This window comes from Psammomys obesus, unplaced genomic scaffold, assembly GCF_907164565.1.
Source record: "Psammomys obesus unplaced genomic scaffold, mPsaObe1.curated_primary_1811, whole genome shotgun sequence".
NCBI lineage: Eukaryota > Metazoa > Chordata > Mammalia > Rodentia > Muridae > Psammomys > Psammomys obesus.
In genome coordinates, this window is record NW_026585894.1 from 1,394,684 (window position 1) to 1,413,083 (window position 18,400).

The 18,400-nt window shown below is 39.7% G+C and overlaps 1 protein-coding gene across 1 annotated transcript in view; it reads right to left on the bottom strand.

Annotated features, from left to right (window-relative positions):
• Window positions 1-5,055: 5,055 nt before the first annotated feature.
• LOC129670914 (AF4/FMR2 family member 2-like) overlaps window positions 5,056-18,400 on the bottom strand; it is a 208,999-nt gene continuing 195,654 nt past the window's right edge. The window contains exon 2 of the mRNA XM_055599541.1: window positions 5,056-5,109. Coding sequence (XP_055455516.1) covers window positions 5,056-5,109 — 54 coding nt within the window. The remainder of the gene's footprint in view (window positions 5,110-18,400) is intronic.

Below are 18,400 nucleotides of genomic sequence, written 5' to 3' on the forward strand. Positions count from 1 at the left end.
GAGGAAGAAGAAGACTCCCTTCTCCAAGGCCCAGAAAATATTTTCAACAAAATCATTGAAGAAAATTTCCCCAAGTTAAAGGAGAGGCCAATAAGAATATATGAGGCCTACAGAACACCCAACAAATTTGACCAGAAAAGAAAATCTTCCCACCACTTAATAATCAAAACAGTAAGTATACAGAACAAAGAAAAAATACTAAAAGCTGCAAGGGAAAAAGGCCAAGTAATATAAAATGGCAAACCCATTAGGATCACACCTGACTTTTCAACAGAAACTATGAAAGCCATAAGGGCCTGAACGGATATCACGCAGACCCTAAGAGAACACAGATGTCAGCCCAGGATACTATACCCTGCAAAATTCTCAGTCCACATAGACAGAGAAAACAAGATATTTAATGACAAAAAAAAAATTCAACAATAACTACAAACTTATCCAGCATTACAGAAGACACTGGAAGGGAAAATACAACCCCAAAAAATTAGCTTCTTTCAAGAAAACACAGGAAATAATTAACCTTACCACAGTAAAACAAAAAGCAACCAAGCACACAACCTGATGACCACAGTCAACATCAAAATCAAGGGATCTAACAGCCACTGGTCATTAATCTCTCTCAACATCAATGGACTCAACTCTCCAATAAAAAGACACAGATTAACAGAATGGATACGTAAACAAAACCCAGCAATCTGTTGCATACAGGAAACACACCTAAAACACAAATATAGACATTACCTGAGGGTAAAGGGTTGGAAGCTGACTTTCCAAGCAAATGGACCAAAGAAGCAAGCAAGAGTCGCCATTCTAATATCTGATAAAATAGAATTTCAACCAAAATTAATAAAAAGAGATGGAGAAGGATACTTCATACTCATCAAAGAAAATTCCATAAGGAAGACATCTCAATCCTGAACATCTATGCCCCAAATTAAAGAGTACCCACATTTGTTAAAGAAACATTGATAAAATTTAAATCACATATAGATCCCCACACATTAATAGTGGGAGACTTCAACACCCCACTCTCAACAAAGAACAGGTAAACAAAACAGAAATTAAACAAAGAAACAATATCCCTGACTTAAAAAATGAGGAACAGAGATAAACAGAGAACTCTCTGTAGAGGAATATTGAATAGCAGAGAAGCATTTAAAGAAATGCTCAACCTCATTAGCCATTAGGGAAATGCAAATCAAAACAACCCTGAGATTTCACCTTACACCCATCAGAATGGCCAAGATGAAAACCTCAAGTGACAACACATGCTGGAGAGCTTATGGAGAAAGGGGAACCCTCCTCCACTGCTGGTGGGAATGTAAACTTGTACAACCACTCTGGAAATCAATCTGGCGCTTTCTCAGACAACTAGGAATAGCGCTTCCTCAAGATCCAGCCATACCACGCCTAGGCATATATCCAAAAGAGGCTCAATTACACAAAAAGGACATTTGCTCAACCATGTTTTATTTGTAATAGCCAGAAGCTGGAAACAGCCCAGATGCCCATCAACTGAAGAATGGATGCAGAAATTGTGGTACATCTATACAATGGAGTATTACTCATCAATGAAAAATAAGGAAATCATGAAATTTGCAGGTAAATGGTGGGACCTGGAAAGGATCATCCTGAGTGAGTTGTCCCAGAAGCAAAAAGACACACGGTATATACTCACTCATATAAACATACAACATAGGATAAACCCACTAAAATCTGTACATCTAAACAAACTAAGCAAAAGAGAGGACCCTAACTAAAATGTTCAATCCCCATCCTGAAAGGCAGAGAGGATGGACATCAGAAGAAGAAGAAAACAGGAAACAACCTAGGAACCTGCTACAGAGGGCCTCTGAAAGCCAGAAGAAGAAAACAGGAAACAACCTAGGAACCTGCCACAGAGGGCATCTGAAAGCCTCTGCCCTGCAGACTATCAAAACAGATGCTGAGCCTGATGGCCAACTGGCGGGCAGAGTGAATGGAATTTTATGTAAGAAGTGAGAAATAGCAAGAGCTGCAGAGGACAGGAACTCCACAAGGAGAGCAACAGAACAAGATAATTTGAACACAGGGAACTTCCCAAAGACTCATACTCCAACCAAGGACTATTCATGGAGATAACCTAGAACCCCTGCACAGATGTAGCCCAGGGCAGTTTAGTATCCAAGTGGCTTTCATAGTGATGGGAAGAGGGACTGCCTCTGACATAAAGTGATTGGCCTGCTCTTTGATCACCTCCCCCTAAGGGGGAAGCAGCCTTTCCAGGCCACAGAAGAAGACAATGCAGCCAATTTTGATGAGAACTGATAGACTAAGATCAGAAGGAAAGAGAGGAAGACCTTCCCTTTTAGTGGACATGGAGAGGAGCATGCATGAAGAAAAGGGAGGTAGGGTAGAATTGGGAGGAGAGGAGGGAGGGGCTTATGGGGGGATACAGAATGAATAAAGATTAATTAATAATAATAATAATAAAGAAAAAAATTAAATGTAAAAAAAACTGTTTCTATGTTGCTCATTAAAAAAATAAAAGGAAAAAAACAACTTGACATACATGTGGAAAGGGAATTGATAGAGGGATTGGTTCACAGAGGTAGAGGGGAGATAAGAGTAATCAGAAAGCATATATTGATTATATATCAAATTGTCAAAGAACAAATTTAATTTAAAAAGTTCTTTGTTGAAGTTAGGCAGTGAAGTAGAAAGGGGGTAATCATCCTATGTGGTTTAGATAAACGGACTGATGCAGCTCTGAAGGAAAGAAATACCAAGAGCAATTTGGAGTGAATTCTTCCCCTTCAGTGGCCTAGACTCAAATCTTCTACCTACATGGTAATTTTCCATAGGAGAGATGAATCTGCTTTTAAATAAATTAGTTTAGAAAGCACAGAAGGATTCAAGGAAAAACTGAAAAAGGGAAAAGTGCCTGCTTTGAATCAATTTAGCTTGACAAGCACAGAAGGGGTAAGAAGAGGAATTGAGAAAAAGAAAACATTTTCCCCGAAGAGGGAGGCAGATGAGTAAAGTGACAAATAGGCTTAGTATTGAACAACCTACAAACAACAAAGTTCCTGAAACCAGCAGCATGTACATGTAATTAAAACAAAACAAATTCCCACAGCATGTTCTGTTTTGACATGCAATATGGTCTACAAAAATTTAAAATTAGTCACAAAATTTAGGGAATAAACCTTGGGAAGTTAATTTCTGTTTCATATATGAGGAATGAAATAATCCACTCTTCCAGAAGAGAAAATCTATTCATTTATAACACTGCTAAAGAAAATGAACCAAAAAGCATTCTTTATAATCAATGCTCCTTCCAAAACAAAGCAAATCAATCAACCAAAACAGAAAACAAAACACCAACTTGCCCTAAATTTTCTTCTAAGAATAGCACAAGAATTTTTGTTACTTCTTCATTTGCTGCTACCATTTATGAACTTATTAAGACAATTTGCCTTTATTTCCATACTTAAGTTTACATTTGCTGTTTCACTAACCAGTCGGATTCTGACAGGTGTTCTAGTTAATGCCCGCACTGTCACTGTGTGAAGCACTTAAGCACCAGGCTTTTCTGCCCTGAAGGATAGAATTCAGTTGGGACAAGTTAGGTGGTGACTCTTAGATGGATTTGACATTTTGGGTATAAAGAAAAAGATCTGACTAATTGACTTTATGCTTGCCCCTCAGAGGAGCCAGAGAAGACGGAGGTTAGCATGTCCACTGAGAAAGCCAGAAAATGGAGGTTAACATGTCCACTGAGTAAGCCATTTCTTTCACTGTTGCCTTTCTTTAAGGATGTTGGTTGACAACAAGGAAGGATTGTATATAATTTTCTGGATCTACTCAATAGGACAGTACAAATAGCCATGTTCTCAGGGTGTACCATACTTGTAGATTTCACTCTGACTACCATACCTTCTGTCAATACCCAGAGCCCCAAGGACAGATAATAAATTGCTAGGATCTTATCTTACAAATTGGCCACCATATGTTTAGTTTATACAGTATCATCTCCAATCATACAGATAAGACAGTATTTTTAATGTTCAAAAGGAATGTCTTTGGGATGAAGCACGTTCAGAGACAGCCATGGTATGAAAAAGTGTTGAGCAGGCCAACTTGAATACAGGAAACTTAGTGTTCTTTATTATTCCTTTAAAGCATATTGGCAGGGATGACTTTAAACACCAGGCTGCAGAGAAATCTCTTACCTAAGAACAAGTGCTAAGGATAGTCATTCTGATATTGAGAGAAAGGTCGCTAAGTTTTCACTGACATACTTTGCATTCTTTTCCAGGCAGAAGGCATGCTTGGTTTCCACATGCCTATACTGGTCATCAATTCTTATAACAATGAACATTTGTATACTATTTGGAGGTATTCAAAAAAATTATGATATTATAATTTTTGGCATACAAGAAAAAAGATTCAGAGAGATGAAGTTCAAAGTCACAAATTCACAAAAGTGACAAATGGTAAAGCCAGAGCAGGAACTCTCTTAGTATTAATCTTCTTTTAATATTATATTACCATATGATGCCAACTGACAAAGGTTTTATATATATATATATATATATATGTTTTTCTGTATGTTAACTACCACCTATTTCAACTTTGCTCTCCCCCTGAGCTCTTCCTACTCTCCTAAATACGATTGCCCATAAAATACATGATTTATCAGCCTACCCTTCCTCTCCTTCACACCACTCAGTCTCCATAACCATATTGCATTGAGATGCCATTGAAAATCAGAAAGCAGACAGATAATGTTTAAAGTCTGGTGCTTGAAAAGGAAAAATTTCAACAGAATGGGAGAAGCATCTCTATCCAGAACTCAAAATTGTGCCAGACCAGTGAAGACACTGACAGAATTTTAATTACAGTAGAGTGCACAGAGATAGGAGGTAAGCAATGAGCATGTGATATAACCAGAACAGCATGGCTGTTGAGTGCAACGATTCCTTGTTATAATATGTCTTGAAACAGAAGAGCAGTATCAACAATTTAAACAAATAGATTGCTTTATTGTTAAAAGGCACAGAAATAAAAGCTCTAACTCACCCGCAGGATTTCCTCAACACAGCTTGGATCACTGGGAAGACTTACCTAAAATAAACAAAAGTTAATAAATATAACCAAGTCATACCCAGAAAAGCTTACCATATAACAGATAAGTCATCAAGACAGAAAAAAAAAATCTAATAATATTGTTTTCTCTGTTAAATAAATACAAAGCAGCAAGATCTGAAATGGTTAATTTTTTATTACTCTAACCAGTAAAATCAAAGTGCAAGATGTGAAAAGAAAGTGACTCCTTGCTTTTTCACTGATAGGCTATGAGATACTAAGCTATTTCCCCCCCTTCAAGTTTGTCACAAAAGAAAAATTGATCTAGTGATCTTTCAGCCTTTCAAACCTGGAACATAGCTTATATATTATTACATTTTAAAAAAGAGGGTTATGTAATAGCCTTCTCTAAGTAAATTGATTCTTCTTCATTTTGGGCAGTCAAATCAAATACTTATTTCTTTGATTTTTTAATCATTTATTGTTATTATTATTATTACATCCTGACTGCAGTTTTCCCTTCCTCCTCTACTACCCCAACTTTCCTTCTGCCCCCCATCCTCACTTCTCTTCCATTTCTCTTCACAAAATGGCTGGCCTCCCACAGATGCCAACCAAACATGGCATATCAAGTTGCAGTAAGACTAGGCACCTCTCCCAGTGCCTAGATATTTTTTAAATGCAAAAGTGAACTGAATTCCTGGGAGCATTGCAGATTTGCCTTGGCATTTAAAGGAAATCCCAGGTATAGAGTAAGTGAATACCATTAGCCATTTTTCCGTCTCTATGTGTGACACTTTCTAAATCAATCTAAATCTAACCTTAATGTAAACATATTGAGGACAAGCAAATGGCATTTTATTCTCAGGGATTGGCAATTAGTGAATGTGATGAGTCAAAAATAAAAATCAGATATTAGTTCCATTGTGGTGTATGATGAGGGACTTGGAAGCAGAACTACCTCCTGGTGAACTCTTCACCAATCACTAGGTCACTTTTGCAGGATCTGAGCATCTCCTAAACATTCCCACTTCTCCTCTTCAAACCTTCACTCTCTACAGGATAAAAGTCCCATCACGTGTGTTCTGTGGAGGCAAACAGTGCTTTTCTCTCATTAAATGCATTGAGGGATGATAGCCAAGTCCTTCAGTGAAAACAACTGCTACAGTACCTGTGAACCCCAGACTGTTTGCAAGGCTGGTTCATTATTATACTTAGATTACAGATGAAGTTAAAGAATACTTGTGGAGTTAGAGGGGATCTAACGTGGCAGCACCGGGATGACACTGTGTCTGAGGAGCAGGACAGCAGACTGCACAGCGACCAATAGACCAAATTCTGGGCCCTAAAACACCAGTGACTGTGAGGGGAAACACCACTGTGTGGGAAATAATAAGGTCCATTCTCAGGTCACCCAGCTAAAGACCTGAAGAGTTCCTGGGTCCCAGCAGGTGCTTGGTCACCAGCCCAGAAACACATGCCTGCCTGCTCTGATCACCCAGACTGAACTGTGGGACCACAATACCAGAAACTGGGTTTTCCAGTCAAGAGAAAACCAGAAGGTGAAAGAAGCATTCAGGGCCAACAAACCTCAGGTCACCCAGACACCTGGAAAAGGTCCCAGGCTCCAGCAGACACTCAGCCACCAGCTCAGAGAGCCACCTGCATACCCAATTCATCATCCCAGACAGAACTGTGGGTCCCAAAACAACAAACTGTTGATTTCCCTGTAGGGAGGAAATCCCATGGTGAAGGAAACATCAGGTCCAACCCCAGAGCATCCAGCCAACACCCTTCTGACCTCCTGCCAAAAAGTTACAGAGAAAAGTTTCTGGGTTCATGCAGGCACCAGCATGCTCTAATGACCACCCCAGACTGAATTATGGACACCAAAACAACAAAGACTGGGTCTCCCTGTGGGGAGGAAACCACACAGTGAGGGAAACATCAGGTCCAACCTCAGGTCACCCATCTGAATCCAGAAAAGTTCCAGTCTCCAGGCTCTAGCATCCTACCATAAACCTCAGTGCTGCCCTCACCTGCCATTGATTATTGCTCGGGTATTGGGGCACAGAATTCCAACTTGAGATCTCCAGATGCCTGGCATCCACAGTATCAGCCCCAAAATGACCAAACCTCAGAGCTGAGGTTCTTAAAGAAGGCATCACTCAGCAAACACAGTATAAGAGCAGAAGCAGCAGCTCACTAAATTAGGAGCAAGAAAACCAGTGGCAGGACAGCTGTCTCCAGGACTTCTCATGGTGAGAGAAGAGCCCCCCTGAAGACCAGAAACCATAGTTACCCCACAGGTTCATGTACCTGAGGTGAGCTGTGAGAATTCACTGACCATACTCAAAAGCTGAAGAGGCCTTCTTCAGGAACAGCCACCTTCTTTCCAAGGGGATTCTTGCAACCACACGATTCCAGCAGGCACCAGAAACTAACAAATAACACCTGAGACAGCCAGATGTGTAGAGGACAGCATAAAAGTACAATCAACCAAAGCCAAAGAAATATGACATTTCCAGCATCTAGTTTTCCAAAGACAAGTATCCCTGGACACCCTAACATAAGTGAAATTCAAGATTACCTTAAGCCTATGCTTATGAAGGAAAAAATGGAGGAAACAAATAAAATGCCAAAAGTTATAGAAGTAGCTGAAGTCAAATAGATTATGGCTCTCTGTAAAAAAATACAAGAAGATGCAGCAAAACAGTTTGTGGCATTCAGAGTGGAAATAATTAAATCATTGAAAGGAATGTTTAAACAAACAGTTGAAGGAATTGAAGGAAAAGCAGTTAAATACAATCAGACAGGTGAAGGAAAACGAGAAAACTGTTTTGAAGATAGAATCAGAAAAATTAAAGAAAACATGAACATAGTAAATCATGGAGAGGAAGAACATTGGGAAGAAAATAAGAGCAACACAGGTAAGTATAACCACAAAACTACAAGAGATGGAAAAAAAAAAAGCATCTCAGGTGTGGAAGATACAATGGAAGAAATTGATGTATCCATCAAAGAAAATGTTAAATCTAAAAAATTCCTGACCAAAACCATCCAAGAAATCCAAGACACCATGAAAAGACCAAACCTTGAGAATAATAGGAATAGAGGAAGAAGAAGACTCCTGTCTCCAAAACCCATAAAATATTTTCAACAACATCATAGAAGAAAATTTCCCCAATTTAAAGGAGTGGCCTATAAGCATAGAAGAGGCCTATAAACCACCTAATAAATTAGACTAGAAAAGAAATTCTTCCTGCCACATAATAATCAAACAGTAAGTATACAGAACAAAGAAAGAAAATACTAAAAACTGCAAGAGAAAAAGGCCGAAAACCATATAATGGCAAACCCATCAGAATCACACTTGACTTCTCAACAGAGACTATGAGGGTCAGAAGGGCCTAGATGAACATAATGCAGACTCTAAGAGAACACAGATGTCAGCCCAGGCTACAATACCTAACAAAACTCTCAATCAACATAGATAGAGAAAACAAGATATTCAATGACAAAAAAATTAAACAATAATTACCCACAAATCCAACACTACAAAAGATACTACAGGAAAAAAATACAACCCAAGAAAGCTATCTACATTCAGGAAAACACATAAATTAAATAATATCACTACAGACAAACTAAAAGTAGCCAAGTACACAAACACACTACCACAACCAGCATCAACATCAAAGGATCTAAGAGCCACTGGTCATTAATCTCTCTCAATATTAATGGACTCATCTCTCCAATAAAAAGACACAGACTAACAGAATAGATGTGTAAACAAGACCCAACAATCTATTGCATATTAGAAACACACCTAAGTCACAAAGTAGACATTAACATTGAGTAAAGGACTAGAAGATGGTTTTCCAAGCAAATGTACTCAAGATGAAAGCAGAAGTAGCCATTCTAATATCTAATAGAGTTTATACAAAAGTTAAAGCTATGGGGAATGTCACTTGATACTCATCAAAAGAAAATTCCACCAAGGAGATATCACAATTTTAAACATCTATTCCTCAAATACAAGGTCACCTAAATTTGTAAAAGAAACATTAAACCACACATAGATCCCAACACATTAGTAGTGGAAGACTTCAACACCCCACTTTCAACAAAGCTCAGGTCAACAAAACAGAAAATAAACAAAGAAAAAATGACTCTAACAAATTTCATGAAACAAAAAGAAACTAACATACATGTACAGAACTTATCACCCAAACACAAAAGAATTTACCTTCTTCTCATCATCTCATGGAACCTTCACCAAAATAAACCATATAGTTGATCAAAACACAGACCTCAACAGATACTAGAATATTGAAATAATTCCTTGTATCCTACCTGACCACCATGGACTTAAGTTGGATCTCAACAACAACAGAAATAGCAAAAAGCCTACACACACATGGAAACTGAACAACTTGCTACTCAATGACAGCTGGATCTGGGAAGAAAAAAAGAAAGATATAAAAGGCCTCTTAGAATTCAATGAAAATGAAGGCACAGCATACACAAATTTATGGGACACTATGAAAGCAGTGCTAAGAGAAAACTTCATAGCACTAAGTGCCTTCAAGAAGAAATTTGAAACATCTCATACAAGCAACTTAACAGTTCTCCTTAAAACGCTGGAAAAACAGAAGCAGACACACCAAAGAGTAGTAGATGATTAGAAATAATCAAACCCAGGACTGAAATCAATAAATTAGAAACAAATAAAACAATTGAAAGAATCAAAGACAGCAAGAGGTGGTTCCTTGAGAAAATCAATAAGATAGACAAACCCTTAGCCAAACTAACTAAAAGGCAGAGAGACACTGTCCAAATGAACAAAACCAGAAATGAAAAGGAGGACATAACAACAGACACTGAGGAAATCCAAACAGTCATTAAGTCTTATTTCAAAAGCCTATATGACATGAAATTTGAAAATCTAAATGAAGTGAACAATTATCTTGATCAATTCCACTTACCAAAACTCAATCAAGACCAGACAAATAAATTAAAAAGTCTAAAGAAATATAAACTGTCATCAAAAGTCTCCCATCCAAAAAAAAAAAAAACAAAACAAAACAAAACAAAAAGCCCGGGCCCAAAAGTTTCATTGCAGAATTCTACTAGACGTTCAAAGAAGAGCTAACACCAGTAATGTTCAAACTATTCCACAAAACCTAAACAGAAGGAACATTACCAAACTCATTCCATGAAGCCACATTTACCATGAAAACTAAACCTCAGAAAGACCCAACAAAGAAAGAGAATTTCAGGCCATTCTCTCTTATGTACATTGATACAAAAATACTCAACAAAATAGTCCCAAACCAAATCTACAAACACATAAAAGACATCATCCACTATGACCAAGTAGGCTTTATCCCAGGCATGCAGGTTTGGTTCAATATATGAAAATCCATCAATGCGGGGGCGGGGGCAAGATGGCGGCACCGGGAGAACACCAGTTCTGAGAAGCAGAACAATACACTCCATGCAGCGACCAGGAGACTGAACTCTGGGCCCTAAAACAACAGCGATCAATCGTGTTTCCCAGGTGAGGGGAGGCTCCCACAGCGTGGGAAGCAGTCCGGTCCACTCTCTGCTGCCCAGCCAGAACCCGAAAGAGAACCACACAATGCGGGTTTTGGGTCTCCGGGCTGGTGCCCCAAGCCTGCTTGTCACGATCAATTTCCCAGGCTGATTGGTGGGCACAAGGGGGCCTAAGGCTGCGAGTCCCAGTCGCAAAAAAAAAAAAACCCACCTTATAGGAAAGTTGCCAGACTGCTCATGGGTCACCTAGTCTTTCCCTGGAAGGTGTCTCCGACCACAGCGGGTACCTGCCACCATCACAACTGAGCTCCCGCCACTGGCGGATAGCAGCTGTGTGCCCAGCTCAAAATCCCTACTCCTTCGGAGGAGGCAGGAGGTGTCCAACAGAATCTGCCACAGATCACATTGTCTGTACCCCAACCCGAGATCTGGGCTGAGGAAACCCAATCATTTCTGGCACTCACCCAAACGCCGCCATCACCCTGACACAGCAGAGCAGAAGGATAAAGAGGCATACAGCAGCTTCACAGTGCAGAAACTCCAGTGCTGCCGGCCGCTCCTAGCAAACAAACTACAGCTCAGGATCTGGGACTATGGTCATTCTACACATCCTGAGATTCTCCTGGGTCCAGCGCAATAAGGTCTAGCAGCAAGTTCTATCACCGGCGCAGCGCCCCCCTCCCCCCTGCAGAGAAATGCCGCCTGCTCAGGGCTCAGGATCTGACTGAGAAGCCCCAACACCTGCTGGCACTCCCCTGAGAGCACCTCCATAAGCTTGCCCTAGCAGAGGAGAAGGTCAGAGGGGAAGGACAGAGAGGCAGCCTGCCAAGGACAAGGTACCCTCTCTCCAGCAGCCCTTAGCAGAGAAACCCAAGCTCTGGATCTGAGGACACTCAACCCTACCGGGTACTCTCTTGGGATCAGCAAACATAGATTCTACCACTAGGCTGCTTCTGGCAGAGAGATCTGGGCCCGGGATCTGGGATTGAGTACACTCACCCTAACTCTTTCCCATGCCACCCAGGGACCAGTCAACATAACCCCTCCTGGCAGAGGGAAAGAACAAAGAGACAGCACACAGGAAAGGTGGACACCGAGTCCTGCGGCCACAGTGTCACAGAGCTGACTGTTAGCCTACCCGTGCACTTCCGCAGCAGGACCAAAACTGAGAGTAGTGAGCAAGGGGAACCCCTGGGCATTCCAACTGGTCCTGCAAGAGAGTGAGTGAGTCTTCTAGGGAGAGATTGCCCCAGACCCAGGGCCTCTCCACAGAAGCACCCAGACAAGATCCCTGCCACACTCCTAGTGTGGGCATCAGAGGGATTCTTGAGATAACGACCCCAACATTGAAACCTCTGCGTTGCAGGTCCACCAGAGTAATCCAGGCAAACAATCCCTGGATCTCAGTCAAAACTGAGTAATAGTGGCTTGCAGGCCACTACAATAGTCAGAGAATCCGCGCATGCACACTGTGCCCGCTAAAAGTGCACACGAATAGCGCCAGCGTCACATTCTTTACTTAGGCAAAACTGAAAACACAGTGCACACTCCCAAACCAGTGAACCTCTTTCATCTTCCTGAAAAAACAGTCCAGAAAACAGAAAGAGAGGATCATAGCCCAAACTACAATCTCGAGGAACAACCAGTGAGGATTATAAATAACCAGATGGCTAGAGGCAGATGTAAGAACACTCCCAACAAAAATCAGGACATAATGACCTCACCAGCAACCCCACAAAAAAATGGACACTTCAATTCACTAGATATACAAGAAAACGACCTCAAAACTATGTTTCTCCAGCTATTAGAGGCCCATAGAGATGAAATGAACAAAGCCTTCAGAGAAATAACCAAAGAAATCGAGACTAACCAAGAGGAAACAAATCGTGCTCTCACAGAAATGACCACGAAAATTGAGGCAAACGCAGAAGAAATGCACAAAGCTCTCAAAGAAATGTCCACACAAATGAAGGCAAATAAAGAAGAAATAAACAAAGCTCTCATAGAAATACAGGGAATTGTACCCAAAGAAGTAGAGGCAAATTAGTGATACATAGAGAGTAAATGGACAAAAAAAAAAAAATAGAAGCTATCATTGAAAAGCAGGAGTCCACATTCAAACAGATGAAGACATTAAAAAAATTAGAATCAATAAAGAAAACACAAATAGAGAAAAACCAGGATCTGGAGAACATAGAGAAAAGATCAGGCACCACAAAGGTAAGCATCACCAACAGAATACAAGACATGGAAGAATGAATCTCAGGAGCCGAAGATACACTTGCAGAAATTGACATGTCTCTCAAAGAAAAAATAAAATCAGAAAAGTTCAAAAGATAAAACATCAAAGAAATCAAGGACACCATGAAAAGACAAAACCTAAGAATAATAGGAGTAGAAGAAAAAGAAGACATCAGGCTCAAAGGTCTGGAAAATATTTTCAAGATAATTATAGAAGAAAACTTTCCCAACTTAAAGAAGGAGATGGCCATAAACATACAAGAGGCCTACAGAACACCAAGTAGACTAGACCAGAAAAGAAATTCTTCACGTCACATCATAGTCAAAATACTGAACCTACAAAACAAAGAAAAAATTCTAAAAGCAGCAAGGGAAAAAGGCCAAGTAACATATGAAAGTAGACCTATCAGAATCACACCAGATTTCTCAACAGAAACTATGAAAGCCAGAAGGGCCTGGACAGAAATCATACAGTCCTTAAGGGACCACAGATTCCAACCCAGAATACTATACCCAGCAAAGCTTTCAATCAACATAGACGGAGAATTCAAGATATTCCAAGACAAAACCAAATTTAAACAATATCTACATAGTAACCCAGCTCTACAGAAGTTACTAGAAGGAAAACTCCAAACCAAAGAAAACAACTGCATCGAAGGAAACAGAGGAAATAGATAACTACACAACCATAAAAACAAAAGAAGACAAGCAATGAAACTCAGTGACACCACCAACACCACATCTAAAGTAACAATTGTTGATCACTACTTTCTATCAACATCAATGGACTCAACTCCCCAATTAAAAGACACAGACTAACAGAATGGTTGCAGAAACAGGATCCATCATTCTGTTGCATCCAAGAAACACACCCATGCAACAAAGATAAACACTACCTCAGAGTAAAGGGCTGGAAAAATGTCTTTCAAGCAAATGGTTCCAGAAAACAAGCGGGAGTAGCCATCCTAATATCTAATAAAATAGACTTTCAAGCCAAGTTAATCAAAAAAGATAAGGACAGCCACTATATTCTCATCAAAGGAAAAATCCACCAAGAGGACATCACAATTTTGAATAACTATGCCCCAAATACAAGAGCACCTACATTCGTAAATGAAACAATATTAAAGCTTAAATCACACATTGATCCTAAAACCCTAATAGTGGGAGACTTTAACACTCCACTCTCACCAAGAAACAGATCAACTAGACAGAAAACAAATAGGGAAATAAAAACACTTACAGAGACCCTAAATCAAATGGACCTAATAGACGTCTACAGATCTTTTCATCCAAACTCAAAAGAGTATACCTTCTTTTCAGCACCGCATGGAACCTTCTCCAAAATAGACCATATAGTTGGTCATAAAGAAAGCCTCAACAGATACAAAAAGATTGAAATAATCCCTTGTATTCTATCTGACCACCATGGACTTAAGCTGGACCTCAACAACAACAGAAATAACAAACAGCCTACATGCACATGGAAACTGAACAACCTGTTACTCAACATCAGCTGGGTTAAGGTAGAAATAAAGAAAGAAATTAAAGACTTCCTAGAATTCAATGAAGATGAAGGCACAACATACGCAAATTTATGGGACACATTGAAAGTAGTGCTCAGGGGAAAATTTATAGCACTAAGTACCTGCAAGAAGAAATTCGTAACATCACATACAAATAACTTAATGGCCCAACTGAAAATCCTAGAAAAAAAAAAAAAGAAGCAGATACACCCAAGAGGAGCAGAAGGCTGGAAATAATCAAACTCAGTGCTGAAATCAATCAATTAGAAACAAATAAAACTATTCAAAGAATCAATGAAACAAAAAGCTGGTTCTTTGAGAAAATCAACAAGATAGAAAAACCCTTAGCCAAACTAACTAAAAAGCAGAGAGAATCTATCCAAATCAACAAAATCAGAGATGAAAAGGGTGACATAACTACAGACACAGAGGAAATTCAAACAATCATTAGATCATACTACAAAAGCTTATATGCCACAAAATTTGAAAATCTAAATTAAATGGACAATTTTCTTGATAGATTCCATCTTCCAAGATTAAGTCAAGATCAGGTAGAAAGACTGAACAGCCCAATATCCCCCAAGGAAATTGAAGCAGTCATTCACAGTGTCCCCTCCAAAAAAAGTCCTGGGCCAGATGGTTTCAGTGCAGAATTCTACCAGACCTTCAAAGAAGTGCTCACACCAATTCTCCTCAAAGTATTCCACAAAATAGAAACAGAAGGTACATTACCAAACTCATTCTATGAAGCAACAGTCACCCTGATACCTAAACCACACAAAGACCCAACAAAAAAAGAGAACTTCAGACCTATCTCTCTTATGAACATACATTGACACAAAAATACTCAATAAAATACTTGCAAACTGAATCCAAGAACACATCAAAGATATCATCCACCACGACCAAGTAGGCTTCATTCCAGGGAAGCAAGTGTGGTTCAACATATGGAAATCCATCAATGTAATCCACCACATAAACAAACTGAAGGAGAAAAACCACATGATCATCTCCTTAGATGCTGAAAAAGCATTTGACAAAGTCCAACACCCATTCATGTTTAAAGTCTTGGAGAGATCAGGAATACAAGGCACATACCTAAACATAGTAAAGGCAATATACAGCAAGCCTATAGCCAACATCAAACTCAATGGAGAGAAACTTAAATCAATCCCACTGAAATCAGGGACAAGACAAGGCTGCCCACTCTCTCCCTACCTCTTCAACATAGTACTTGAAGTCCTAGCCAGAGCAATAAGGCAACTAAAGGAAATCAAGAGGTCAAAGTGTCACTATTCGCAGATAATATGATAGTATATATGAGCGACCCCAAGAATTCAACCAGAGAACTCCTCCAGTTGATAAACACCTTCAGCAAAGTGGCAGGATTCAAAATCAACTCAAAAAAATCAGAAGCCCTCCTGTATACCAAAGACAAAATGGCCGAGAATGAAATTAGGGAAACAACACCCTTCACAATAGCCACTAACCACATAAGTACCTTGGGGTGACACTAACCAAGCAAGTGAAAGACCTGTTTGAGAAAAACTTCAAGTCTCTGAAGAAAGAAATTGAAGAAGATCTCAGAAGATGGAAAGATCTCCTGTGCTCATGGATTGGTAGGATTAACATTGTGAAAATGGCCATCCTGCCAAAAGCAATCTACAGATTCAATGCAATTCCCATCAAAATACCAACTCAATTCTTTACAGACCTTGAAAAAAAGATTCTCAGCTTCATATGGAGAAACAAAAAAACCCAGAATCTCCAAAAAAATCCTGTACAACAACAGATCATCTGGACGTTGTCTCCATCCCCAATCTCAAGTTGTACTATAGAGCAATAGTAATAAAAACCGCATGGTATTGGCATAAAAACAGAAAGGAGGAACAATGGAACCGCATAGAAGACCCAGAAATAAAACCACACACCTATGAATACTCGATTTTTGACAAAGGAGCCAAAACCATTCAATGGAAAAAAGACAGCATCTTCAACAAATGGTGCTGGTCCAACTGGATGTCCACATGCAGAAAAATGAAAATAGATCTCTATTTATCACCCTGCACAAAACTAAAGTCCAAGTGGATCAAAGACCTCAATATAAAACCAGATACTCTAAATCTGTTAGAAGAAAAAGTGGGGAACAGCCTAGAACTCATTGGCACAGGAGACAACTTCCTGAACAGAACACCAACAGCATAGGCTCTAAGAGCAAAAATTAATAAATGGGACCTCATGATATTGAAAATCTTCTGTAAAGCAAAGGATACTGTCCTCAAAACAAAACGCCTGCCTACAGATTGCGAAAGAATCTTCACTAACCCTTTATTTGACAGAGGTCTAATATCGAGTATATACAAAGAACTAAAGAAGCTGAAAAGCAGCAAACCAAGTAATCCAATTAAAAAATGGGGAACAGAGCTAAACAGAGAATTCTCGACAGAGGAATATCGAATGGCAGAGAAACACTTAAAGAAATGCTCATCCTCATTAGCCATCAGGGAAATGCAAATCAAAACGACCCTGAGATATCACCTTACACCCATCAGAATGGCCAAAATGAAAAACTCAAGGGACAACACATGCTGGAGAGGTTGTGGAGAAAGGGGAACCCTCCTCCACTGCTGGTGGGAATGTAAACTGGTTCAACCACTCTGGAAATCTATCTGGCGCTTTCTAAGACAATTAGGAATAGTGCTTCCTCAAGACCCAGCTATACCACTGCTAAGTATATACCCAAAGTTTGCTCAAGTACACAAAAGAGATATTTGCTCAACCATGTTTATAGCAGCTTTATTTGTAATAACCAGAACCTGGAAACAACCCAGATGTCCATCAACGGAGGAATGGGTACAGAAATTGTGGTATTTTTACACAATGGAATACTACTCAGCAATCAAAAAGGAGGAAATCATGAAATTTGCAGGCAAATGGTGGGACCTAGAAAAGATCATCCTGAGTGAAATATCCCAGAAGGAGAAAGACAAACACGGTATATACTCACTTATATAGACCTATAAGATATGATAAACATAATGAAATCTATACACCTAAAAAAGATAATCAAGAGAGCGGACATGGGGTAAGATTATCAATCCTCGTTTTGAAAGACAGATGGGATGTGCATTGAATGTATGACAGGAGTCTACTGAGCGCATTTGAAAAACTCTACCTAGCAGTGTTTTCAAAGCAAAGACTCATGACCAAACCTTTGCCAGAGTACAGGGAATCATAAGAAAGAAGGGGAGTTAGTTTGATGAGGAAAGGATAGGAGCTCCACAAGGACCAATGATATCTGGGCACAGGGTCTTTTCTGAGACTGACATTCAACCAAGGACCATGTATGAATGTAACCTAGAACCTCTGCTCAGATGTAGCCTGTGGTAGCTCAGTAACCAATTGGCTTCCCATAGTGAGGGGAACAAGGACTATTTCTAACAGGAACTCAATGACTGGCTCTATGGCCTTCCCACCCCCCAAGGGAGGAGTAGTACCGTTAGGCCACAGAGGAGAGCTTTGCAGCCAGTCCTGAAGATACCTGATAAAACAGGATCAGATGAATGGGGAGGAGGTCCTCCCTATCAGTGGACTTGGCAAGGGGCACGGTGGAGATGAGGGAGGGAGGGAGGGACTGGGAAGGAATGAGGGATCGGGACACAGCTGGGATACAGAGTTAATAAAATGTAACTGATAAGAAAAAAATAAAATTAAAAAAAAAATAAATCCATCAATGCAATCAACCATATAAGTAAACTGAAAGAAAAATGAAAACACATGATAATCTCCTTCGATTCTAAAACAACATTTGATAAAATCCAACACTAGTTCTTCTTTAAAGTCCTGGAGAGTTCAAGGATACCAGGCAGTTACCTAAACACATTCGAGGCAATATACAGCAGGCCTATAGCCAACATCAAACTAAACAGAGAGAAACATAAATATCAATCCCACTGAAATCAGGGTCAAGAGTGCCAACTCTCTTCATATTTCTTATACATTCT